We start from the raw sequence: 27,054 nt of genomic DNA on the forward strand, positions 1-27,054 counted from the left end.
CTTTGTAACTGAGTCAAGTTGATCCCAAGGTTTAGTTTCAGTTATGAGGTACATTAAACAAAAAGACAGCTGCCACTGGGCTACTTTGGACATTTACATGTAACTTAATTTCGTATGTGCTCATTGTAGAGCTGATTTGAGGCAATTACGAAATCAAGTGCATTCCCTCCGGGTGAAGGGAGCATGAAATGAGGTCATGCTGTGGCTTCTCTAGAAATAGATGAGTTAATACATAGTTTTCAGTGAACACGACTGACAGGACAAGCACATGTATTTGGGTTGTTTGTTTGTTTTATGAAAAAGACAAATTTTTGTAAAAGAACCAACTTGGACATTAACCGTAACTAAGCCTTTACTTCTTTCAAATGGCCTCAGTGGATTTCAGGAACTGACCATGAGTTTCAGTAACATTTGTTTATTCCCATAAAGTAAACTGGGATGGATTTTCAAGCAGTGATGGTAAACTCTGGTCGTACAGTACATTCAGAGGTTATATTTAGGACCAAATGGATAATGTGGAAGAGGAAGTGAGGTGCATTTGTGGTCATCACCATGACTTCTTCCTCTCAACTTTCCCATGAGCGACTGCTTCTTAAAACAAAGGAATTTCAGTACGAGCCGTTGTGAATGAGAGCAGCGGGGTAGATGCACTTCATACATAAGCAAAAAAGACTGGTTAGTGAGCACCAGCAGATATGACTCAAAAATATTTCAGTTATGAATGACTGTCTGGCTGTTTATAGCGTGGCCTTGCTCTCAGTCACCGGTGATGTAAGATCGGATCTACCACATTATGTAAATGCTGTGCAAAAGTACGCAAATGTACAGAGGGCAAAAACACCTAGAAAAATACGAGGTGCAAATGTAGGCCGTGATCTAAATATTATGAGAAAATGGTGCAGTGTGTGTTTTGATAAATGCAGAGATAAAGGCCGCTTTCGTCAACATGTTTATGCAATTAATAGAAAAATTTAAAAAAATCCCACATGCAGGTAAAAATTACTTACTTGCTTTATGATGTCTCTTACAAAAAAATAGACTTTTGTTGTTGAAGCTGACTTGATGAATAAAGGTAAACAAAACTGTGTACGCAGATCAGTCTGACAATGACAGGGGTGAGCGTCAGTGGCTTATTAAAGGCATCAGATCCGCCTCAAAGCTTGTAATCAGAAAGCTGGGCTTTTCATTGTTAAGTGCCTGGAGCACTTTGGGATCACATACATTTCTAAGGAGGGAATCCCCTCTTCCTTACTGCCTTCACAGTCTGCCACAGTGTCGCTTTTGATGGCTGAAACCTTGGACTTCCTCACCAGGGATCCTAAAAAAGAAGAAGAAGTAGGTGCTAATACCAGTGATCTAAGCCTATAAATGTTAAATTAAAATGATTTTCCCAAGTCTACTGTGTTCCATTTCAACTAAACGTATGTGCTTTTCGGGAATTCCCTCGCGATGGCGGGAAATTCCCATTCTTTTAGGATACACAGAAGATTAAAGGTTGTAAACATCTATTCTGTATTTGCTTGGATAAGTGTCAGACTGAAGTCAGGGTGAAGTTCTCCCTCTCTGTTCAAGTAGCTGTGAAAGCTACGTCAGTCATTACATCCTTGTGCTTTGAAACCTGTTTCCAACAGGAACTGGTCTACCACTGTGACCTTTCTTTTTTATTCTTTATTTCTTAGAAAAAGTTCCCAGACATTCAGGTGGGGACGTGTGACTTATTTTTTTCCACTCTCAGATTGGTGTGTAGAGCCTCGGCGTGTGATAATTCAGTCACTTATAGACCCTGTTGAAAATGTGTAGGTGTTTGGTGGCGGGGGAGAATCCCCAGATGGCAGCTCGTGGTCTTTTTTTGTCCTGTGTGTATTTCTACCAGTCTTCCTGTGGTTGCCTTATAGGCGAGATGCTAAAGTTACCCTTCAAAGCCAAAATTGGAACCAGTTATTCCGTGGGCTTCTAAACTGGAGTCAAGATAGTGTGTTATGTAAATGAAAATGTGTGTAAATGTGTTGGAAACTGATACAGTCACCAGTATCTCCCCCAGTTAGCTGATGAGTAAGGAAACATGTGATGCTGTCTGGTAGCTTTTCAAAACCTTGGGGACTTGGGTGCTGTACCCGCTTTGAAGCGTTAATTTGTTTACAGTAGTAGTCAGTTTCACTGCTTTTTACTTAAAGCGTTTTCCGTAACCACAATAACCTTATTTCTATTGTTGCTAGAATGTCTGCCACAAACTTCAATGCGAAGACTGAAACCAAGCCTAGCCTGGTTCTGTCTAATGATCACAAATGACCCATAAACTCCCTACAAATTAAGTCTTGGATTATTAGGTCATACATACGTTTGTGTCATATTCACTGTACTGACAGTGAATATGACCATATCAATATCTCTTGAAATGCAAGAATAAAAACAAAAACAAAAAACAGAAGCAAAAATGTATTGACATAAAAAAAAAAGTTCAACTGAATTGATTGTAATTTTATTGGTATACAGGAAATATTGTGCTTTTCCTCTGTCTTTGTTACAGTGGTGGACAAGGAAAGGTCAAGTGGTCATACTAACCCTCTTAAGTCCAAGTGATCAATGACTACTCCAACCCTGACCCCGATTCTAACCCTTACCCTCCTCTTCTGTCAACTGAACACTCGATGGATGAGGCAACTCTAGCATTAGGAAATTAAAATATCAACTTTTTGCTTTTATTAACCTGTTTCCCAGACCCTTGGCCATCGTGTAGCAGAGAAAATAATCATCCTAACTGACAGACATTTTTTTGCCTCCTCGAGAATCGAAGGTTAGGGGAGAATTAAGGTTATGACCAATAATGATGTACACCCCAATGGGTTAAATGTGGCCAGAGTTTCAAAGTAATTCCAATGAGCTAAAGCTCAGGCTTTAGACTGCTCTAAATACTCAATTCGCTACAGTTTCTTCTACTCTTGGCTGGCAATATGACATCCTAATGTCTTAATATGATCATCCCAAGTGGACACAGATTTAGTTGACCTTTTCGTTTGTCAGGGACAGCCAATTAGAAGGAGATTAGCTTAAAGGGAGAATGGCCTTAAAAGCAATAAAGATAAAACCAGTTAACAGTGGATGAAAAGCACAACATAAATGAGTAAATAAGTTATGGTGTTAGAAAAATCACTGACAAATGTCTGAGGTAAGACTATGGGACTTTTACTATCTTAAAAATGTCTAGTTATTGCGAGTGAGAAACAGTAGTTGAAAGTTGCACAAAACTAGCTTGCTAAAGAAGCTAAAAAAAAGGGCAAACCCCGCCTGAGAGTACCGAATTGAGAAAGAAGTTGCTTCGTTGTTGAAAGTTTACGTTAAAAGACCTTAGAAAAACATGTTTTCTTTCAAAGGCTCTAATCCAGTCCTAAAATGTGCCCATGGCCTGAACAAAGAAAAAAAAAAAAACACACTGCAGCAAAGGTAGGTACGTTTTCGCTCACACAAAAGTACCGCAGCTGTTTGACTGCGTCTGTTCACTTCCTTTTTAAAAACAGGGGATGTCCAGCTTCCTGCACTTACTTCACCAAACCCATGACAAGTGATTCACCAAACAGCACAGTTGGTGCGTGTGTGTCAAACTGATACTTCACCGTGACTGAATGCACGATCTTTCAGACACTGACTGATATGCAGGCATTTGGTTTGGATGTAACTTGAGCCCTTGTATCTGCTCGCTGCTCTCAGTACCCCTGTAGTGTTTGCTTCAGCTACATAACAGCTGGGAATCTGGCTGTCACAGTACAGCGTGCCCATTCAGGCAACACTGGGAAGGGGTTTTCCACCAGGCACACACACACGCGCACACACACACACATAAAAAACACACGTGACATGCTAAAATGACATGCACACAGATTAAGAAGTGCCAGAATTTTCGTGGTTAAGCGGCTAGGATCTTGGGTGCTGTCTATCTCGAGAATTAAAAATACCACCCCATCTATAAATCACCATAAGATAACGTGTGTGGGTAAACTGTCTTTTATTACAAAAATAAGGTACTGCCGCCACAGAAACAACATCTCCACAAATAAGCATACTGCCAGTTGAGATGCAATCTTTACACAAGTCGATCAAAATTTGATCTCCAACATCTGTTTCTGGTTCAACCACGTTTTTTTTTTGTTGTTTTTTTATCCCAAACTTTTACCAAAAATATATATATTTAATGGCTTTGGTGGGGTGGGGGAAGGCAACCAAATATTGCAATAAAATGATTTGCCATTTAAACAATAAGAATAAATATGAATAGTTACATAGTTGTAAATCTGTTATTAATATATACTTTACAAAATAGAAACATGTCAAGTTCAATAGCACCACATTCTCATCTAGATGCAAAATAAGAAGCTTATGCATCGTGACTGTCTTTCATCGTACGACTCCACGATTAAGTTTTAAACTAAATGTCAAAAAAGTGCAACAGGTTTGTAATTTGACACTGAGGTATATTATATTCCATGTATATTGCATCAGTAATCCTCTTCCCCACCACAATAATCTCCCGCAATGCCACAGGAGTACTCTTAGAACCTGACATCGGATAAAAACGAAATATATATATATATATATATATATATATATATATATATATATTTCGTTTTTATCCGATGTCAGGTATATATATATATATATATATATGCGCCAATTGTACAGATTTGTTTCTTTATGTACAAAAAAAAGAAAAAAGGTAAGTCAGTTGTTTGATTTGTAGTCAAGCTTCTCAGAATTGGAATCTCCACTCGGGGTATTTTCTGCAGTGTAGTGCTGGTCTTCAGTGTTCAGTTACTGTCAGTAAGAAATGACTGTTATTTCCAAATCAGTGTTCTTCCATTTACACTCGGGCACACTCTAAGCAGTGGTTCAGGTACTCTGCAGCTTTTGTGTCACTGAACGTGGCGAGGCACTGCGGGCACTGCAACTCTGACATGCCTGGGTGTTCATTCCAGGCAGAGTTTGGGGTTGCCGCCGCAGCTGCAGGTTGCTGGTGCTTCTGGTGCTGCTGCCGCCTCTCAGCAGTGGTCCTCAACAGAGGCTCTGACGTGTCTTTACTTCGCTTTGAGGAGATCCTGTGTCCTATGTGCACGTGACACAAGGGAACCACGTCTCTGCTCTCTCTGCTAGCTCCCTGCTGAAGATAGGGAGGCACGTACACTGTCAGCACAAGCTACACGTACTGGACGGTGGTAACAAGTAAAAGGAAGTCCGTGCTTCTGTCGAGGCACTCATGCACCTAAGTGCAGGGCTGTTGTCTCACCTGTTTGTGCAGCTGCTGTTTTAGCTGAGAAACCTGCTCCTTCAGGGCATCAATCTGGCCCTGCGCTCGCTCCCTGTCCGCACGCTCTGACTTAAAGTCATCAGTGTAGATAAGAACCTTAGGAAGCAAAAAAAAAAAGTTAAAAAAAAAAAAATTCTCTTTCACATTTAGTTTCATATTTAGTTATTTGACACTATAACCACGCTTAACAGAACTCAGCCAATCACCAGGCATGAAATCGCACCAACCTGTTGCTCAAGTGTCTGAATTTGCTCCTTGTCTTGTCTTCTGATGTCATCCATTTCTCTAGCAAGCCGTGCACACTCCCTCATTTTCTCCTCCAGTAAGCCGTTGAGCCTGGAAATCTCCTGATGAAGCAATCCAGTGTTGGTGGAGCCCATCGCAGGCATCAAGCCCTGCCCGGTGCTGTCCTTCAGCCTCTGACATAAACCTCTTATATAGTCCTCCCTGCTGGAGTCATACTTCTGCCACTGAGTATTCAGGCTTTGTACCTAAAAGGAAATTGAAAAAAACAAAACGTCACACCTTCGATCATGCACCATGTTTTATATTCCACCACTGGAGTGTTAATATTGTGTGCAAAAGTAATTGAAATGTGTTTCCTTAAGGACATAATCAGATCACATGTCTATTTTTTTTTCCTGACTGATTTCAGACAACACTAATGAGACTCACATATGCCACACGCTGCTTTAGCTGTTGATTCTCCTCCTGAAGCTGACGGATTTGGGCATTAACACTACCCATCTCAGAGGACTCTGGCACCTGTAAAAGATTAGAAAACAGAGGTTACAACAGGACCCTGAAAAGTTGAAAACAAACAGCTGTATTATAAAGCTATTTAAAAAAGAAATTACAAAAGCAACTGGTGACTTCTAAAAGCATTTACACACCTCTGCATTCTTTTGCGTAAGGGCCACATCTTCCACTTCTCCTCCTCCCCTTTTGTCTTTCTCCAGTCTCGCCATCAGCTCCTGGCACACCTTAACAGTTGCACCGAGCTGCCTGCGTAGCTGGTCGGCCTCCTCGGCCAGGGAGGTACAGAGGACACTTCTGGTGGCCTCAGCCTGCTCCCTCTCCTGCAAGGCTACCCGTAGCCTTTGGATCTCCCGGTCCTTCTCGTGGTCCGGCTGACATCTGATGGTCTCCAGCTCCAGCTCTTTCTCCCTGAGCTGAGTGTTCAGCCTCTGGATCTCCTGAGGAACAATGATGACAGATTCATGGCATGGCAACAACAGCTTGCAACTGATATGTCAGATATGCTCTATGTTTTGTTCCCTGAACACTTCTGCAGTAGAGACTGTAAAATGAACGCGTCACAGTAGACAGCAGCTTACAGTTCAGGGTAACAAACTGATATATAAAAAAAAATCTATATATGGTTATAAATCACTGATTAGAGCTGTAGGGAGAAACATCGACTGTGTACAATCATCAGCATGTTTTTACCTCAGCTTGTCGGGCTGCCTTCAAGTCCCCTTCGTTCTTCTTCTGTTTTAGTTTGCATATTTCATTGAGTAAACTCTCCACCAAAGAGTTGGACGGACTGATGAGCACAGACTCCTTATCTCCCACCGTCATGTAGAGCCTCTCGTGTCTCCCCAGCCTGGCTTTTAAATCTGCAATAACACCGTCCTTTACAGAGATCTGTCTGTTCAGAAGGTCTATTTCCTGCCGCGTCTCATGATACAGAGTATTAAGCACGCTGTAACTCCGCATTTTGTCTCTGAGCATGTCGTTATCCGTGGTGTTTATACTGACGTTATCCATTGCGGGTTTTGTAGACTTTGACAGACGCACCAGTCTCTTAAAAATCCAGCATTTGACGCCTCTGCCTCGAGCCCCGTGTCTTTAGAAAAAGACCGTCGTCAATTGTCTCAAATTTGGCTCATCAGAGAATAATATCCCCCGAACCGGGGATTTCCTAGGGAACTTCCCCGCGGAGTTTTTTGAGCTTCGTCAAAAAGGAGCCATGCTTGTGTTCAAAAAGGTTCACTGTAGATATCCACAGGTAGAAAAAAAAACATTTTATAGCGTCTTGGCACAACTTGGTAAACAAAGAAACATATATTTTAAATGTAGCTAAAAGTTTAAGCTAGGTCTCTTAAAGGCTGAAAAAAAGAGAGACGATTGCTGCTTTCAATTACGTCGGAAAATCTACTACTCCTAGTTAGAGCGAACAAAAATTAAGTTATGTAAAAAAAAATGTTTACCGGTGTTTTATTAGTGCCACCATTATTATAAGGATGCATAGCTTTGGCTTAAAAGGGAGAAAAGGGAATGGCTTGCACTTTAGTCAACTTTATTTTATACAACCCAAATGCTGCTTGCTGTTGGTTTCTACAGAAAGTATAAACTATAATATTGAAAGGAATATCAGATTATACTAAATGAAAAACGCTAATTTCCCAGCGGTAGTTTACCGGGTTTTTACACATTCAGTCCCCTAAAAGTCACATTAGGGCATTTACTCGTAGTGTCATAACAAATTCCCCATGCGCGCCACTCATTTTTGTCAGGCTTTAATTTTTCCCACAGCTTTAAATGCACCGCAATGCATTGTCATTCAAAGAATTACGCATTAAGGACCACACCGGTGCCGTATTAATGGCTGATTTTAGGATGCAGCGGTCTATGACTGAACATTGTCATCCCGTTTTTGTGTGTGTTTGTTTGGTTTTTGTTCTGAAATTTTGGGAAGTGACACAATGTCTCTTACGGTAGCAAATCAAGAATTTACCCAAGCTGTACTGGAAGCAGCTCCAGTTCATGGTGACCTCTTGGTACTGCAAACTGGGAATACTCATGAATAAACGGATCGTGATCTTTACTTTTCTTATGCATTTTCTCTTTTTTAAGTGCTACCTAAAAAAGGGTTCACTACAAAAACGTAATTACACATGGATGACAAAGAACACCACTGATTCCAAATTAATTCATTATACTTGTTGTTGCAGTTTGTAGCTGGCTTTATTTTTATGCAATTTTGTATAAAATACAGATGTAACACATACTGTTGAATCATGGACTGATGTGCTTTTAGCAATGAATGTGTGCTTTGGATGTATAGTCTTAATACGGGTCCCAAGAACCTAGATATTTATGTGGAGGTAATAAATAAATAAATACACCCAATAGAGTACAGTGTGTGTAATCGTTTAGCTGAAACGGTTCCAAGTTTACGTGTGTAACCTTTTTCTCAGACACTTTAAACAAAATGCACAGTAACTAGCATATATAGGTCACACTTACTACATGTGCTCCATTTAGGTTCATCGCTGGACTACAAGAAGAGTGTACTAAGCATTATCGGGTCAAAATGAAACTACTGTCTAGACAGTAGGAGTACCGAGTTAAAGACCAAGAGTGTTCATCAGTTGTATTGGCCAGTGGGGAGTCCCAGGTATTTCTGGGTCAATCACACCAAGAGACATGAGAGGTGTGAAGCTTAATGTCTTTTAATGTCACATGGCAGTCATGTGACGCTTGTTACAACAGCAAGAATTGAGGTGTAAAGTGTGTAAAAAATTGTAGGAAGGTGGGAAGAAGTGTCAGGGTGGAAACTAACTGATTCCACAAAAGATTCTGTCTATAAAAAAACCTAATGCTGACCTGAATCACTTCAGTTCTCTATGGCCTTCTTTTACAGTCTCATCCTAGCAACACCACCCCTTCTTATTGATGATTCACACCTTCATTCATGTGATTGGCAAGTCTCAGAACTCATGTGACAGTAAAATGTCTGGGACTTCCTGAAAGAGTCATCGGTTGACACCTTGTGAACAGGTGGCAAAACACCTTAAACACCATTCATGTTAAGTAGTACATTAACTTGTAGAATGGAAATATATAAACTTCAGAGTTTCCGCTATGAAAAGAGGCTTTGTTAAGTACTTGTTGCAATGCCGAAACAGTAAGTCCATGGAAAATGAAGCACCAACAGTTATAATAATCATGTAAGCGTTATGCCCCCATAACACTTACACGATAACACTTTAAAGATCAGTAGTTAAATATATCTGTGGTCTGGTGCCTCTTTCCAAGGTTAGTGCTTAAAGCTTCCTCAAGCCGGGTGCAGCACTGACAAAGATTCATTGTCGGCATGAATATTGTGGCAATTTCTCTCAACTTTTCTTTTCCAGGGTGGAATGATTGTACAGCATACATTTCAATGACGCAAAAAACACAAATTGAAAGTATACGTTTGAATTTATTTAGGATTTTCTGTAATCCACACAGATTAACAATTAGACATATAGGCTCAAATACATGCATATACGCAAATTTAAATGTCCCTTAGTAAGTTACACCTCGGTGCTTTGGGCAGCCATCAACAACTTTCTGGCATAATTCTGGCTGGATATTTGACTGCTCTTCTTGGCAGAATCCTGCTTTATCCATTCAAAATCCATTTTTGATGTGTGTTTGGGACCGTAGTCCCAAACTTGGATCCAATTGTCTAAGTTTCAACCATCTAGCTCTTGATTTGAGGGAAAGGTGTAGATTTGGAGATAGTCCTCCTCTTTCATTATTCCATCCACTTTGTGCAATGTACCAGTACCACTGGCAGCAAAACAGCCACAGAGCATGATGCTACCCCACCATACTTGACAGTTGGTACAGTATTCTTAGATTTGAAAGCCTCACCTTTACTCCTCCAAACCTCCTCTTATCAGTGTGCCTAAATAGCTCAATCTTTGTCTCATCTGGCCATAAAACCTTTCTCCACAAAGTATTTGGCTCGTCCAAGTGGGCAGCTGCAAATTGCACTCGAACTTGAAGGTTCTGATTTTGGAGCAGGGGCTTCTTCCTTGGTTGGCACCCTCTCAGTCCACGATGATGTAAAACTCTTTAAATGCTGGTATTCCAATAGTGTTTCCAGTTCATGGCAGGCTTGGTGGTTCCGGGGTCGTTCTTGAATATCTCAACCAATTTCCTTTCATCTAAGAGTGATGCTCTTCTTCCAGACCTTGGCAAAGTGGTGACACATAAAAATAATTTGTACTTGTGTACAACTGTTTGAACTGGTGCTCTTGGAATTTGCAGTTGGGTAGAAATGGCCCCAAGAGACCTTCCAAACTTGTATTCTCACTTCTTAGATTTTCATTGAGTTTCTTGGACTTTCCCATTTTTCTGAGTATTGGTCAATCCAATTAGTGCCAACAAATAAATCCTTTCTATGCTCTATGCTGGTAAAAAGAAACTGTCAGCGGTTATTAATCATGTATGATCACTAATGAGAAGTTAATAGGCCTTGGCCTAGTCAAGGTAAAAACACTGTGGAATCTTCAGCACCAGTTATTAAAAGATTTAAGTGAGTCCATGTATAATATTTTGCCTGTGTTTATTTTGTTGATTAAAGAAAATCAAAATCAATTCAAACTTGTGCACCCAGTTCTTTAAATGGTAAATGGCCTGCATTTGTATAGCGCTTTACTAGTCCCTAAGGACCCCAAAGCGCTTTACACACACAGGTAATGGCAAGCTACCTTGTAGCCACAGCTGCCCTGGGGCGCACTGACAGAGGCGAGGCTGCCAGACACTGGCGCCACCGGGCCCTCTGACCACCACCAGTAGGCAAACATGAGGTTAGTATTTTGCCCAAGGATATTTGGCATGCAGCCAGGAGGCAGCCTGGGATCGAACCACCGACCTTCTGATTAGTGGCTGACCTGCTCTGCCACCTGAGCTACAGCCAGCGTCCATTGTACAGCGTGCATTAAAGATGCACGCTGTACAATCCTTCCATCTTGAAAAAAGAAAAGTTCAACGAAATCATTAAAAAGTCGGTTTTCGTCATTGAATATGATGGTTGGCTGTTGCCTGATAACCTAAAACAGAGGTCTTCAGGTTTTGTTGGTCTTATATGGCCACTGATGGTCTTCTGCTCAGTGCAGGAAAGCTGTGTATTTGCTGTGGACTACCATAATCCACCATCATAATAAAATTATATAGTACCGTATATTTTATTTTTGTTACAGCATTCGATGAACTTCCAAGAGTGTGCTTTAACATTTATCGGTTGCTATTTAAAGATGAAGTGAGTCTTTTTCTGTTGTGACCTTTAGCGTTAGCCCACTTTTGGTAGGTCACTTGTGGCGAATGAAATAACTTTCTGTGGTATTGACCACGCTATTTGTGATCATGTGTGTGGGTGTGGGTCTCCATTTGTACTTGGACATTTGTGTGTTTACTTTACTTTGAGAACCCTTTTGTGGTTTAGGACCACGCTTTATGTGACAGTTTGCGTTGTGGTGGCAACAGATTCCTTTTGCCTACTGTTACATGTTGCTATGTTTGTTTGATGTGTGGTAGTAACTTGGTTTGTGGCTTTTATGTCGACCTTTTCATGGGTCTTGGGTTATTATTTTCTGTGTTCAGTATAGACCTTTGGTAAGGTATCATGTGCTGGGGCTTTTCCTGTGTCGGCTCAGGAATTTGTTAGGTCACCTGTTGCTTCATTTGGTGATTGGAAAAATTTGGAAAGAACACTTATTTTCCAGTTTCCCCTTCCCTTTTTCTCTTTTAGATCTCTGACATCAAGGGCTAGACCACACTGCTGGTCAGGAGTGGGGAATTAGGTTTCCCAAGTGGCCACGTGAGAACTGGGGACGATAAGGTGAACTTAGTTCTGCTCAATATTAGATGAACTGCCCACCCCTGATCTAGAGGGTGTTTGTCCTTTCTCTTTCTTTAATTTATGAGCCGGGACATAAGAGAAAATAGCTCCTCAAGTGAAAATATTAATCTTTTCATCATGAATGTAAGAAGCCTTTAGATTGAGTGATCAAAGATGAAAGAGAAAATCAAAAATAATGAACATTTACTAGTGTCAGTTGTTCTTTATCTGCCTTTTAAACACCGATTGATTGGAGCTTCATGTGATTTAAAAAAAATTACTAAAGGTGTTGAATAAACCTCAATGTGTTCAGAAGCAAATCTTACAATTAATTTTATGGATCTTATAACTGTTAACTTTTTAAATATTTAAATGTTAAAATACAAACTGGCATCGTTACACTTGCTGGTCACTGTATTAGGTACAGCTTGCTAGTATCTGGTTGGACCCCTTTTTGCCCCCAGAAATGCTTTAATTCTTCATGACGCGGATTCAACAAGGTGCTGGAAACATTCCTTAGAGATATCAGCCCATATTGACGTGATAGCATTGCTGCAGATTTGTCGGCTGCACACTGAGACTATGATCCGGTGACCGTGGAGACCATTTGAGTACAGTGTACAGTGTGAGAACATGACATGGTATGTGGCATAGTTATTCTGCTGGGAGCAGCCATCAAAAGATACTTAAGTAGGCTGTGGCCCAAAGTGTGCCAAGAAAATGCACACCACCACTACACAAGCAGCAGCCTCAACCATTGTTTTCATGCTTTCATTATGTTTATGCTAAATCTGGATCCTATCAGCCGAATGTTGCAAAGGAAATTAAAACTCATCATACCAGGCGACCTTTTTCCAGTCTTCTGTTGCCAGTTTTGGTGAGCCTGGTCAAATTGTAGTCTCAGTTTCCTGTTTTTAGTTGACAGAAGTGGTTCCCACTTCTGCTGATGCAGCCCACCACAGGTGTACATTTGACATGTTGTGCATTCAGAGATGTTCTTCTGTGTACTTTGGTTCTAACAAGTTGCTATTATTTTTGCTGGATATTTTCTCTTTTTTGGACCATTCTCTGTAAAACCCAGTGATGGCTGTTTTGGAAAACCCCAGCAGATCAGCAGCTTCTGAAATATTCACAAATGCCATGTTCAAACACGCTTAAATCACCTTTCTTCCTCATTCTGATGCTCGGTTTGAACTTCACCAGGTCATCTTGACCATGCCTATGTGCCTAAATACGCTAACGTGCTGCCACGTGATTGGCTGATGAGATGTTTGCATAGAGGAGAATCTGAACAGGTGTACCTAACAAAGTGGCCGGTGAGTGCATATCCAGTGATCTATGATCAGATTTTTAACAGTGAATTCCGCTAGATGGCAGTGTTAAATCAGTATGTTTCTCTATCCTATAGCTGTGGGATCAAGATTATTTTAAAGTAGGAAAACGACCTCTCTCCTGTGCACAGCAATGGACCGGCTCATTTCAAATATTAACTTTGTATCTTTTAATTGCTGCAAACTTTACACAAGAATAAATGACAGTATTTGATATTTACACTGTAATACATCCAAAATGACTTATGTTTCAAGCACACACACACAGACACACAGTTACTTGCATTTACCAAACTACCTGCTCATCAAAACCGTCCAATCATCAATACCAAGAAGCAGTTTGCGTCACTCAGAATGAAGATGCAAAGTTGAATGTTTACATGACACATGAGTGTCTAGGAGTAAAAAAATATTTTTATCATATGGTGGTAGAAAATTATGCAGTTGCTCAAGTACAAAACGTTTACCAAGAATTATTAAAATACTGAACGGGAAGAGAATATAGCCAGCTATCTCTCATTTGAGGAAATGGTAGGAATACAAAACTACAAATATTTGCTGTATGCTTCGCGCTAGGCACCCCTGGATCACAGCTTTAATCGCTGGGCACTGTGTAAAATGAATCCGCGTTAGCATCTGAGGCAGAAGTGACTTTCTATAAGATGAGAATACATTGTTAACTTAATCCAAGCAGTACATCACCAGATCTGTTGCTGCTGATCTCAAAGCTGTCCAGGTCTGCGTGTTGTTGTTGATTTTAAATGGGGCTTTTATAGAAATGACGGCTAAAAAAACCAATAATGTTAAAAGATTTAACACCTGATTTGACCTCCTGGAAAAGATGAGAAAAACGCCCTAAAAGTCTGACGAGCTCACTCTGTGAGCTTTACCAGGATGACACATCTGCCAGTGATAAGTAGAGTCAGTCATTTTCAAATCCTGGACTCAAAGCTTTGCTAGTTTTCACTCTCTCCGTGTAAGTTGTGATTGCTCTGGACCTTGGACAGCAGCTGAGTGCAATTAACTGTAACTGATGGGGCCGCAGCAAAGACCATTCGCTGGGGAGGGACGCACAGTTTGAAATTGGCAGCTAGGGGGCACCAATGTTACCGGTGCGTACAAACTGAATGGACGTCTGTCTGGAAGTCTGATTTTCACAATAAAAACCACAGTTATAGTTTTAGAGTCAAATAAAAGATTTTTGGTTTATTCAAGCGTGTTTATCTATACTTTATACCCCATTTCAACTTCTTCTTCTTTTTAAACATTATCTGTATTCAATGATAAACCAATGAGAGAAACAGTAAGCTGTGCGTCCTCTGGGGCCAGGCAAACGTCTTTGCTGCGCTCTAGAGCAGAAAAACCAGAACTGCGACCACAAAAGAAGGACTCCCTCAACAAAACTTGACCTTCAACCTTAACATGCAGGTACCCACCCCACCTCTTCCTCCCCCCTCTTCCCTAGCACTGTAACTTGCGGACGCTGCGTGAAATCCTTTTAAACTCGCGCTGTCCCTTCTGCCAGCGCTTCAGAGAGGTGATGACCAGATGGCCATCCATCTTCTGGCCCATGACGAGGTATGCGGCGTTGATGTCGTCCATCTCCTCGCAGATACACTGCAGCCCGTCCTTCAGCCACAGCGCCGTCTTCCTGAGGTCTCGCTCCGTCACGCCGTTCACCATGTAGATTGCCTTGCTCTTCGTGTCCGGCACTATTTTGGTGTCGCCGTTGATGTAGGCGATCTCCTTCACTTTGATTTTCAGAGCTTTAGTGCATGCAGAACGAAGAAAGAGAGCGAGAGATGAAGGAAATGCTCACTTATGAAAGACGTGGGAAATCCATGCAGGGGTGCAGGCCTAACTGATTCTCCTCTTCATGCTGCCCTGAGACAACTCGGCGAGCTCTCAGGGGCCCCTAAGCTATGCTGACCTTGATGTACTAATGCTCTGATGCATGGGTTGGGGAGACTTACCAAAGTCATTTTTGCAGAGGTTCTCAACAATTTCGTTGTCATTTTCATCAGTTTCCTTGCAAGCATCGCACACCCTGGGCGCTGAAACGGGAATCAAATGAGGCAAATATTAAAAAATGATTTGTGCATTTACTAAATATACATGACTAGAACACATGCGTCGATTTTAATTTTTTTGTTTAACTTTTTTTTTTTTTATGAAGCTGCAAATATGTGTGAATTTTGAGCCAGTGTGCCTCAAAGTGAATTTGGGATTCATGCAGAATGTTTGCGCCTGGTTACCCTCTTTGGTGGCTGGCGCAAAGCTGTCGATTCTTGCAGGCGGTATGCACAGGTCATTGTCGAGTGGGAAGCGCTCGCAGTCCAGCATCTTTGGCCACGGAAAGCCAAAGGCGGACATCACGGGCGCGCAGCCGCGCTTGACGTTTTCACAGAGAGACCTGCACGGCTGTATGGGCTCGTCCAAATCGTCCAGACAGACCGGAGCGAAAAGAGAGCAGAGGAACTTTCTCGTGTCCGGGTGACACTGTTTCTGGACCAGCGGGATCCAAGACGACGCTTGCTGCAGTACTTCGTTCATGGTTTCGTGTCCGAGCAGGTTCGGGAGGCGCATCTCCGTGTACTCTATATCGTGGCAAAGCAGGAGATTTGCAGGGATTGCCTTGCAGTTGTTCTTCTTGTAGAATAGTTCATGCTGGCCGAAGTTATACAGTCCGTGGATTGCTTGCAGGCAGGGCATTGTTATCACCCACAGCACCGCCACGGTCGGAGTCAAAGCTCTCATGCTGTCTGGTGTATGTGAAAGTTTCAGGCTTTGGACGGAGCTTCTGTCAGTGGCAGGCTTCTACTGTGACAGGAGGTTTTCTTCCCGGCATGTCTGGGAGGAGTCTGTATAATATGCGCAAAGACCTCTTCATTCAGCACATTTGGTTTTCCTCCTATCAGGTGAACCATGTGGACAAATTTGTCTTCTCGGTCAAAGATCCCCCCCCCCCCCCCCTCCCCGCGAAATTCTTACTCCTTTGGGGCGTAGAGGCATTTTTGATTTCTAATTATGGCTCGTAGTATTTTATCACCAGTCGCTTTCTTGACAGCTTCCCTCCCCCGAGTTAATCTCTGGCTCTCCGTGGAAATTAAAACAAATGCGTCTGACAGGTTCCCCTCATTACGCCCAAATCAACAGACATTCATCCTGAGTGATCCCCCGTTTTCTTTTCTTTTTCTTTTTTTTGCAAATAGTTTAGAAATGTCAGTAGGGGCATTTAGCTCAGTTCACTGGAGCGTTAATTTTCCATCATTAGGAGTGGTGAAATCCTCCGGGCAGGTCTGCAGGTTCCATACCACATGGTGAAATATTGTTTGCCCTGGTGTGAGAAGCAGACCTGCACAAAGCACACCCAGGGGTGAAACCAAATCTGCCTCCTCCGGCACTGCAGCTCTGGCTCATGTCCACTCGCAGACCCCCATGAGCTACAGTCACGTCTGCAGAGAGCAGCGTGGTTATTCTCAGGCTTGAACTTCCTCTTCACATTCACTTGAATGGAGCTGAAATGAATTAGGACTTTGGCCTTTGGATCAGTTCAGCAAAATCACAGAAACATATTTTCCTCCTTAGGCTACTCCCCCGTGGAGATATGCACATGCTTTTGGCTTTTACTTACCCAAATCCAGATATCTGTTGTGAGATGCCTGCTGCCTGAGAGCCCTGCAGCAACGTGGCTTTTGTTTCCAGTGGCGAAGACCTGAGGAGCATTAATTAAGTGCCACACACTGATTCCTGTGTTGTCAGTGCTCCTTTATATTCCTTCGATCATTCCAAAAGGTTATGAGTCACTTGTTCTAAGTAATAGTCAAAAAGGTATTTGAACTGAAAACAGTTGTAGTTTATTTGCTCTGAATTAAACATGTCATTAAAGTTTATGGGTCCACGTGTGCCAGTTTTGAAAGGGCTCGCTTTGCTGTTTTTCTTTCCATAAGAAAACAAGACAGAATATATAAATGATTTGGTGAACCTGGCACATCTAAAGAGTATCTTAAGAACAGTTTTGCACACTTACATGAAGTGTTAAACCGTTTACCTCCTGCAGATACAGCCGCAGTTATTTCCAAGAATCGTTAGAGGACAGCAGCAGTGGTAGCGAATTCATGTCCCAATGGTGTATTTCCTGTATTTGAAATAAAATAATTTTCTTTATAATAATTATAGAAAAAAATAGAACAGGGTTGCAATGTTGCATGCCCTCAAAATTAAAGGTGAAATCTAAGGATTTATGTTTTTCTTATTTGGAATAAATCTCCTCCCAAGCCACACTGAAATTCCTCCACTAGTAAGTGTTGCTTAGTAGCTTATGTCACAAAGTGCCATAGACGTCCACTGTTGTCCAGAACTAAGAAAAAACTTTGCGATGCGTCCAGCAGATAACTGAAGCATTCATTCAAAAGTGGAGAGAAGCATCAGCATGATAGTTCCTCTGGGGTGATGAACTTTTCATTATCCATTTGAATTTTCAGCATCATGTCATTTGCTTCTTAGGAAACAGCTGTTTCACTATGCTGGTTAATTTCTTTTTTTACATCTTGATTTATGCTTTTGATTAAAAGTAAGTCAAACAATTTCTGCAATTTCAACACTCTTTTTTTAAAACAATGAAACAAAACCTTTGCAGTGGCACATGTTACATATTGCCTCCGTGGCCCAATGACAGCTGCAGCTGCGCAGTGCTGTGGGGGTTGAGGATTACACTTTCACCAGTTTAATAGCACTATGATGGATACATTTAACATTCATCCAGTGCCTGTTTGTTCTCATGCAATTCACCTATTCTTCATAGACAATATCCCACTTAGAGTAAGTGACCTAAATGCTATGTCATTTTTGTAATTTGGTTGAACTAACAAAGCAGGGAGACTTTTGACTTTGAAATTGAACACGATTATTAGCATAAATTCCAGAGACTTGTTTCGTAACCTGTTTCAGATTCTTCTATTTTTAATTTTCTCTTATCACCAGCAAATTCAATTCAATTCCAGTTTATGTATATATCAAATCGCAACAAGAGTCACCTCAAGGCGCTTTATATTGTAAGGTAAAGACTACAATAATGCAGTAATAATACAGCCCCGCCATGCACAGACACCCCCTTCAGCAAGCACTTTGCAAAAGTGGGAAGGAAAAACTCCCTTTTAACAGGAAGTGACCTATGGAAACACATTAACTTAAAGCCCAAGTGTGATAAGTATGGGTTTGCCCTGTGCTGATAGTAAATTTCAGTTGCAGACGTTAGTAAATCAGTTTGTGCACTTGATTTAAAATTTCTCCTCCCTTTTATTGCACCTTGGGAAAGGAACTCCCAGAAACACATATGCATCAGGGTCAGTTGTAGTTCCCAGCTCTTATACACACTCTTGTCACTGCGCTCTCTTTGTAAGTATTGACAGTACTTTTTTTTTCACCAAAGTGCAGTTTGCGATGGCGCAACGCGTTACTAAATCTACCCCCAGGGCCACTAAACAAGATCAGATTTAAGCAGGCCTCATATGCAAACCGTTATGGGAGATATGCTGCAGAATCGCATATGTAAAATATGTGGGCGAACAGACAGAGGAGTGCATCGTCAGGGCTTCATCTCAGCTTTGGAAATTACAAGAACCAAAGTCTTAAATCAAAGATTAACCAGATCCAAAGGGTGGGGGATGGCCTGGATCAAGTCTAACAGTGTTTAAGGGTTTATCTCTCCAAACACAAAGCCTCTATTACAAATGCACTTTCACAGACATTTAAGTTTGGGGGCTCAGCGGAGACGTGAGCTGAGCGTTACCCCAGCAGGTTCTCATTACAACTCTGTGTAAAATCGAGAAGCAGCTCGTCATCCCATCTTTAGCTCAGTAACCTCGCCCCCATGCTTTGACTGTTTTTACTTAACAATGCTCCTCTCATTTCTTTCATTCTTTTTCTTTCATAAAGACTCAAACTACTGACAGATATGATCACAGACTGGGGCAAAGCTCAAAACAAAGTTGGACCCTAGGGGCAAATGTTTCGAGACATCAATTTATTGACTGTTTATAAGACTTGTCTTAGTGTGAGGAGCATCAGCAAACTATGGTGCAAACGCAGGCCTGCTGTTTTTCATTTGGTATGTTTTGTTTTACCATTTCCACGCAGACAGGCTCATACAGCTTCATACATTAGCTTTCAGTAAATGAAAGGACAGGTCTGCTAATCATTTATATATTTTTGATTGTCAACAAATCTCATTAAAAAGCCATAAACAAAAACAAATTGATCCAAGAATGAAATTTGCAGCCAAAGGCAAATCAAGTTTCCTTCACTGTGTCACTGACATCCATTACTGTCAGTCTGAAACAGGAAACACATGAATGAGGCACAGCGCTGCACCAGGTGACATGTTTTTCATTATAATGAACAGTGGCTCCATGGTGTAAGTCTCCCCCACATATCCAGCTATAGTCAGTGCTCACTGATACACCAACTGTGTGTTGAGTTGAGGAAAAAAGTAGTCCATGTCATGCACGCACGCACGCACGCACGCACGCACGCACACACACACACACGCTCCTGCCTTTATAGCAGAGCTACTGTGACCTTATAACAGCAATCTGATCTTCTGATTAGGGGCTCCTAACTGTTCCACTCTCATTTTTTAAAACCAAAGGCAACAACGCTTTTGAGGTTGGAGCACTTAAACTTTCAAACTTCCTCAGCCTATCAGATCAGCTCAATCTGTATGTTTTTATTTAATGACTGCAGAAAACTCATTTTTATAGTTTAGTGTTTCTTTGATCTTTCTCCTGTTAATTTTGACCATAATCTGTATCTAATGTGTGTAAGTTGTGCTGGACTGCATGTGTCTGTATTTAATGTGTGGCTTTTTTTTTTTGCTTTTTTTTTTGTGATGCACTTTGTAACCACGGGATTTAAAAAGTACTATACAAATAAAGTTATTATTAATAATAATGATAATGAATAATTTTGCAAGCTGGAGTCAAAATTCTTTACTCATTTTTACCGAGATGGTTTTACTTGGTGTTAACTGTGAAACTACAAAATATGCTTAGTCCACTACAAAGCCTTGACTGATAACCTTTGCTTATATTCAGAGGCACCAAACTGAGAATCAACTGTACGGCTCTGAACATTGTCTTGAAATGCACTAATGAGCATGTCAACTTGAATCACTCTTTTTCTACACAAACATTTGGGAAGGTATTCATCCCATCCAAGAGGAATTAATCTCGTTAGAGCCCCTTGAGTTATATAGATCGTGCCTGCTTGGCGTAATTGATGTTCCTATTGTACAGGTCTAATTGACTCAGTATGGGGTTTCAGTGCAGCAGCTGGGACACAAATACCAGGCTTTGGCATAACCAAATCCATATTACAGATGCATGCATTGCACAGAGAAATGGGCAAATACGTGGAGGGTAAGAATATTCATTTGTATTTGTGTGATTTGACCAGTCGTTGTAGGGTGATTAAAGACAGCAATAACTCCACCATTTATGGAAATACATCTGTTTTTATCACAATGTCAAATTAGTGTGTATGTGTATCCTACTCTTATGTCTGTAGAGTATCACCCAGCAACAGGTGTTAGCTGAGTTCAGCTAACCATAAGCTCTGTTCAAAGGTTCAGAGTCTAAAAGCTTGAGGTTGAAGCTGTTGATTAGGAGCAGTACCTTGAAATAGCAAAAAAAAAAAAAAAAGGAATTACTACCATAGTCGTTGTTATTCCTTTACAGATTAAATAATCTAAATTTAAAAAAAGTTGCTTTCAGCTGTTTCTTTATTCATAAGGCATCAACCACAGCAGGTAGCAACACATGCTATATTTGTCAGATTCTTATGCCAGATGTATGGCCTTCCTGACGCAACCTCACAAATGAGTGAAATGTCAAAATGTTTAACTACTGCTCTACTGAGGACTAGTATAGAGTCATGTAATTAGTACTACTCACATGCTGGGTAAGAAATAATAACAGTAATAACAACAAAATGTTTATTTTTTACAACCAAAAGCACACAAAATATATATTTCTGGATCAGCACGGAGAGCAGGTCTATCTGTAGGGTCTCTCTCTTTGACCGCTGACTCATACTGAAACTGGAAGACTCACACCGTGAAGGGCTCTGATGGAATATTTACAACTTTGCGGTGACAGAACTGCAGTCACTAAAGTGCTTTCTAAATTACATGTACAGAATTTCCATCCATATGGTGGAAAGCATCATAAAGTCCTGCCACTCTCCAAATCACTCATTCCACAAAAGTTAAACCCCCTCAAAACTTCACTTTTTTACTCACAAAACTTGAGTGCAAAATAATTTTTTTCTTATCTTATCTTATCAAAAGCCACCATTTACTTGTCAAATCGGTTACAACGACAAAAGAAAGGAATGAGGTAATTTTAAATAGTGGAAATAATAATGCTTATTATTTTGTCCTTCACAGTTTGAGTCAAATAAGAAATACATCAGCAGCTGACTTTTTTGGGTCTAGCTTCCTAAAGCACCTTGCATAAGAATAATACTGTATTGCAGCTTTTTCTGAAATCGAGGCCTTTAAATTGTCATTGTGCTATTGTAGAAAGAAATCGCCTCCAAACAAGTGGTGACCACAGGGCATAGTGTTGCAGAAATGAGTGATAGCCTTCTTTGTTCAGCATCTTTTATGCAATGATGTTTTAAATCTTCAGCACTTTCTCTCTGCACTTCACAAAGTTCATTTTAATTTCCCGTGACCGTGCTTTTTAAAAATCTTAGCACATTTAGCTCGCTCTTCAGTACTGTGCCCCAACCTGACTCTAGGTAGCCGCCTGTTGCTTGATAATAACATCTCAATGAAGAACTTTTTTGTTCCTTAGCTTTTTATTGTGAGCACTTTTTTAAATATGTAAAGTGTTTCCGAATGTTGAATTGAATTCAATATTTTGATAAAATTACATAATTATAGGATGTTAAGTTGCTTCCTACAGTTCTCCAGTACACAAACTAATTAGTATGCTGGTACAAGTCACTGATCATTTGCCATTTGACAGTTTGGGTTGTAAAATATAACCTCACATACATTCATCACAGGACTTTGAGAGGCGGAAAACAGACATTTTAGTGATGGTGGCAGTAGGTTAGCAGCTGACCCACACTGACCTCCGGAATACCAGACATGGGCTCAAGTGTAAATAAAGGTATGGCATTCATTCACAGTTGTGACACCACAACAAGGACACATTTCATAGCTGAGAAAAATGAGATTTTACCCAGAATGAGCCTCAGCAGGACTTAAAAATAGCACCTTCTTAGATCTTAAGGATTAGAGAAAGTAAGAAGCAGGCAGAGGCTGCTAATGAAACACTCTTGATTAGCTGATCATCAGTGACTGTGAACACCTTTATAAAAGTATTCAGCGAGTATTCAAACCCTCCTAGAATGAAAAAGACTGTTAACAACATACAAGACAGCTGCCATGGTCTTCCCAGGAGAACTTCAGTCAACATGTTAAACTTGATAAACATTAAAATTCATGACAGTACGAAAAAAAAAAAGTATGGTTTGTTTGGAAGGGTTGCCAGGAGAAAGCCTCTTGTCTTTAAAAAGAACATGGCAGCAGAGCTTAAATTTGCAATGATTTATCTGAACAAACCACAAGACTTTTGGAACAATGTCTTTTAGACAGATAAAAAAAAATGGAGATGTTTGGCCATAATGCAACAAATACAGCATAGCAGCAAGCACAGAGTCAAGCACAGTGGTAGAGGTGAGTCACTGAATCAACTTTTCTGTATACCAAAGTATTCTGGAGTCAAATGTACGGCCATTTGTCTGAAAGCTAATCTACAACAGAATAGCTGAAAAAGTATCAAGGTTTTTGCAATGGTCCAGTCCAGACCTCAACCTGATTGAAATGCTGTAGTGGGACCTCGAGAGAGCTGTGCATTAATGAATGCCTGCAAACCTCAATGAACTGAAGCAACGCTGTAAAGAAGAGTGGGTCAAAAGTCTTCCACAATGACGTGAGAGACTGATAAATTGATTACTTTAAGTTCTTACATCTAAAGGTAGTTCTACAAGCTACTGAGCTACTCTGTGTACACACCGCTTCTACACTTTAGATTCATTTTTGTTAAATGAATAGTGATACGGTGGAACATGACATGTGCTGTTATTCATCTCAGTATTTAAGTAATTTTCAAACTTGGTAATGACCAGATGTCCTTTTTATTTTGTCCTGATACATAAAACATTACAAGTAAAAAGAGGGTTTACTTTCTTTTTCACGTAACTGTATTTTAATAGTTTTAAAACAAATAAAAGATTAAATATGTTAAATATGTCTATTTTTAAGCTTATGTATCAGCGATCCTCTATGCCTAAAAGTGGCTCAAAACCATGAAACAGGATTGGACTTGCTATTTGCTCTTGCAGTTTGAATACAGGGACAAAACCATTAAATTATAAAGATGTGTTAGAAAAACATACATTGTGCCAACATCCGCCCAACTTTTTTTCCCTGCCAAAAACTACAGGGAGTATAAACAAATGATATACATACGAATGTGCTGTAGAATAACAATTAAAAGCAAAACCACGTGAAGCACTTTGGCTGATATTGGTTTGTTTAGTTGATTTTTTAAATTAGTTTTAATATCGACATAATATTCAAACAAACTGTTACTAGAAGTGTGATGGAAAAGTGACTCGGTAACTCAGGTATGTTGGAAAATAAAGGTAACACCTGTAACGCTTTTATTCTATGAATATGTAAGTGCTGTATAAATGGGAAATGGTTCGCAAGACATTTTACACAACACATAAAATAGTATCAGTGAAAAATGTGACAAAGTAATGGCAGGTTTAACAGTGACGCTATGGCACAAGCATCAGGGAAGCAGTCATGCATTGTGTCTGTTTTCTTAATAAATGAAGATTTAGATAAGGAGCTTTTCCCTCCTTTGGCATCCAGGTTTTTAAATTATACATTGTAGCCCTCAGTTTCAATGATGGTAGAAAAAATGTAAACATAAAGACCATAAATAGAGAATGAAGAATGCAAACAGAACTTAACAACCTAAATATCTTATGTTAACAATTCATTTCGATTTTAACCATGTTTTCCTCAATTCCACCAATAGTAGACAAATTTAAAAAAAAAGAAGTAATAATGAGTTAAGCAACTGAAAAATGTAAGAGTAAATACACTTAAAATAAAAAAAATAAAGAAAATTAATATACATAAAAAGGCCAGTAGAGGCTAACTAACCTTATTAGTGTGACGCACATGTACTGTGTGTGAAATACTGATTAACTGCTCAATAATTATGTGTCTGCGTGTAGTTTAATAATTACATTGAATGGCTTTTTTTTATTTATTTATTTTTACTTTTATTGCCAAAAATAACAAGGCAATTCACATCAACAACATGACCTGAGACCAAATCTGCAGCATATAATGGTGAGGGTTATTCAAAAACTTAATTTAAAAGAAAAAAACATATATACACATATACATATACATACATACCTAAGCACAGACGTTAAGGCTTGAGTGTCCTTTCAAGATATTCTATAATTAGTCTCCATTTTTTCTCAAAGGTTGGCACTTTTAGTTGTAGTTGAGCTGTTATCCGTTCCATCGTAAAGACATGTCTAGTTTTCAGAAGCCACTGGGCAACCATGGGTGTTTCTGGTTTGAGCCAGTGAATTGTTATCATTTTTCTTGCAGTCATGAGGAGGAGATGCAGGAGAAAGTGCTGCTCATAGGAGAAACCATCAGGAAAGATATCCAACAAAAAGATCAGAGGATCCTTTGGGAGGTTGACTGACAATATGTTTTGTATAATGTTCTTGACATCCATCCAGTACTTTTGTATGTAAACACACACATATGCGTCTGGTCCCCCACAAACCCACACCCTCTCCAACATTTATCACTGACACTACTTTTGGATAGAAAGGTTTTCAGTGGAGTTCAAAAAAATCTTAATTTAGTAGTCAAATTCCTTCCACATTTGACTACCCACCCCTCTATGGCAGCCACAACAGACACTCTCCCGTGTGACATCATCCAACATTATATTGAGCTCCATTTCCCATTGTTGTTTTATATGATAGGTATTATCAGACATGTCAATCAGTAGTTTCTGGCAGATCAAAGACACTTGGTTTTTCAATGTCCCTGACTTTTCAAGCAGTTTTATAAAATGGTTTTCCAACCCGATTGGTTCTCTTCTAATATTGTCCCAGTCTTTATGCCCTTAACTGTAAGTATCTATAATGGTCCCCTGGGGATAAAGCATATTTAGCCCTTAGCTGGGCAAAAGTTTTAAGAGTATTCTTTTCAAACAGCTGATTGACTGCAATCAATCCTTTCTCCGCCCACCTCTCAAAACTCCGATCTGACAACGATGGAAGGAACTCAACACTTCCATTTATGGGAACCGCTCGAGACATCGTCAAATTCCCTTTTAACATTTTTAACACTTGGTTCCAAATCTTTACGGTGACCCATGGGTTAGTTATTTTAATCTTTTTCCGTGATTGTGGGTTGAGAAATGGGAGACTCCGAAGGGAGATACCTGGTAATGAATACTCTTCCATAGATACTGCATTTCTGAATCATGAATAATCCAGGCAGCCATTGATTTTAATTGAACTGCCCAATAGTACATTCTGAAGTTAGGCAACTTGAGGCCCCCTTTTTCCTTTCCACACATTAGCATTTTGAGTCTGACCCTTGGTCGTTTATTCTGCCAGATAAATTTAGATGTAGAATGGCTTTTTTTTAAAACTGAAAATGTTAGCCTATCCTCAGAGGTCAGCTGTTTTATATTTCCATCTCCTGGTAATTGTTCATGGTTAATAGCCTCAAAGTGACCATGTCCATTTCACATTTTGGAGAGACAAATCATGAAATGGACATGGTGGACAGGGGTCTATTACACGTTTTGCCGTGGTACCGGGTTGGGATACCAAATGACTCCAGTAGAGTTTTGATCGTATCTTAATATTAAAACAATAATCTACTAAAAATAGTTTATTTTTGAAAATCGAATATCTTTATAAAACAGTTAAATATATCTCACATGTGTCTGACGGAGGTGCACTGAATACTCACAAGGTCACAACACAGCAGCTACACTACTATATCAGCTGCTAACCAAGCTACGACAGCTGAAACTTGTGATCACATCCATATAATGCCGTCTTCTAATTTACAAACATGTCTAAGCAATTATTAAAGTGTAGATGGATGTAAAATTTTTGGTTTTCTGGTTTTTTTTTTTTTTTTTTATCGTTGTTTTTTTAAATCGTTTTTATCGTTAACTCTGTTTCCCCGGGTCTTTCCTTGTGTGTTATGAGTAAATCTTCTTGTTTTGGTACCGCCACTGGTTTTATTTTGTTCTATTTATCCGCGACACCTTAAAGGCTAGTCCATGAAAATATTGTTGGACATAAACTGGTCCGTGGCGCTAAAAAGGTTGGGGACCGCTGCACTAGGACACATAGCCAGAGAAAGACTGGATGAACTTCATTATGCATTTAATAATTTAATAGCTCATGTTAAAGGTTTTCTATCAAATAAAGTCTAGTGCTCTTATTTTACAGTTCTGCAAGTTTATTTTGGAGACCCTTTCCAAAAGTAGACGTTTTCTCCTATATGGACGTAATCTGTAAAAGTCCCAGTCTTGAGTAGTCCAACAGACCCACCAGACAGAATCACCAGGCTGTTTATTTTTCCTCAGTGCACTCCCAGAAGAGAGCATGTTAGCCCTGACTTAGAGTAGCACCCCTACCTTGTGTCCATGTATGTGTGTGTG

General features: G+C 40.1%; 2 protein-coding genes across 3 annotated transcripts; both read right to left on the bottom strand.

The window, feature by feature from the left end:
- Positions 1 to 4,620: 4,620 nt before the first annotated feature.
- On the bottom strand, positions 4,621 to 7,419 carry tnip2 (TNFAIP3 interacting protein 2). Of its 2 annotated transcripts, none has more exons than XM_004568372.4 (6): positions 6,746 to 7,419; positions 6,190 to 6,492; positions 5,972 to 6,061; positions 5,524 to 5,787; positions 5,276 to 5,392; positions 4,621 to 5,146 (listed from the first exon to the last, which is right to left on the bottom strand). In XM_004568372.4, exons 1-6 carry the CDS (start codon positions 7,064 to 7,066, stop codon positions 4,853 to 4,855), a joined length of 1,389 nt encoding a protein of 462 aa, XP_004568429.1. In that variant the 5' UTR covers positions 7,067 to 7,419; the 3' UTR covers positions 4,621 to 4,852. The 2 variants fall into 2 exon arrangements, with proteins under 2 accessions (XP_004568429.1, XP_004568428.1); XM_004568371.4 differs by having other exon boundaries at positions 4,621 to 5,149; positions 6,746 to 7,417.
- Positions 7,420 to 13,401: 5,982 nt separating this feature from the next.
- sfrp2 (secreted frizzled-related protein 2) lies at positions 13,402 to 16,099 on the bottom strand. The gene is made up of 3 exons (XM_004568373.3): positions 15,502 to 16,099; positions 15,220 to 15,300; positions 13,402 to 15,012 (listed from the first exon to the last, which is right to left on the bottom strand). Exons 1-3 carry the CDS (start codon positions 16,001 to 16,003, stop codon positions 14,708 to 14,710), a joined length of 888 nt encoding a protein of 295 aa, XP_004568430.2. The 5' UTR covers positions 16,004 to 16,099; the 3' UTR covers positions 13,402 to 14,707.
- Positions 16,100 to 27,054: the final 10,955 nt, after the last annotated feature.

This window comes from Maylandia zebra, linkage group LG6, assembly GCF_041146795.1.
Source record: "Maylandia zebra isolate NMK-2024a linkage group LG6, Mzebra_GT3a, whole genome shotgun sequence".
NCBI classification, from domain to species: Eukaryota; Metazoa; Chordata; class Actinopteri; order Cichliformes; family Cichlidae; genus Maylandia; species Maylandia zebra.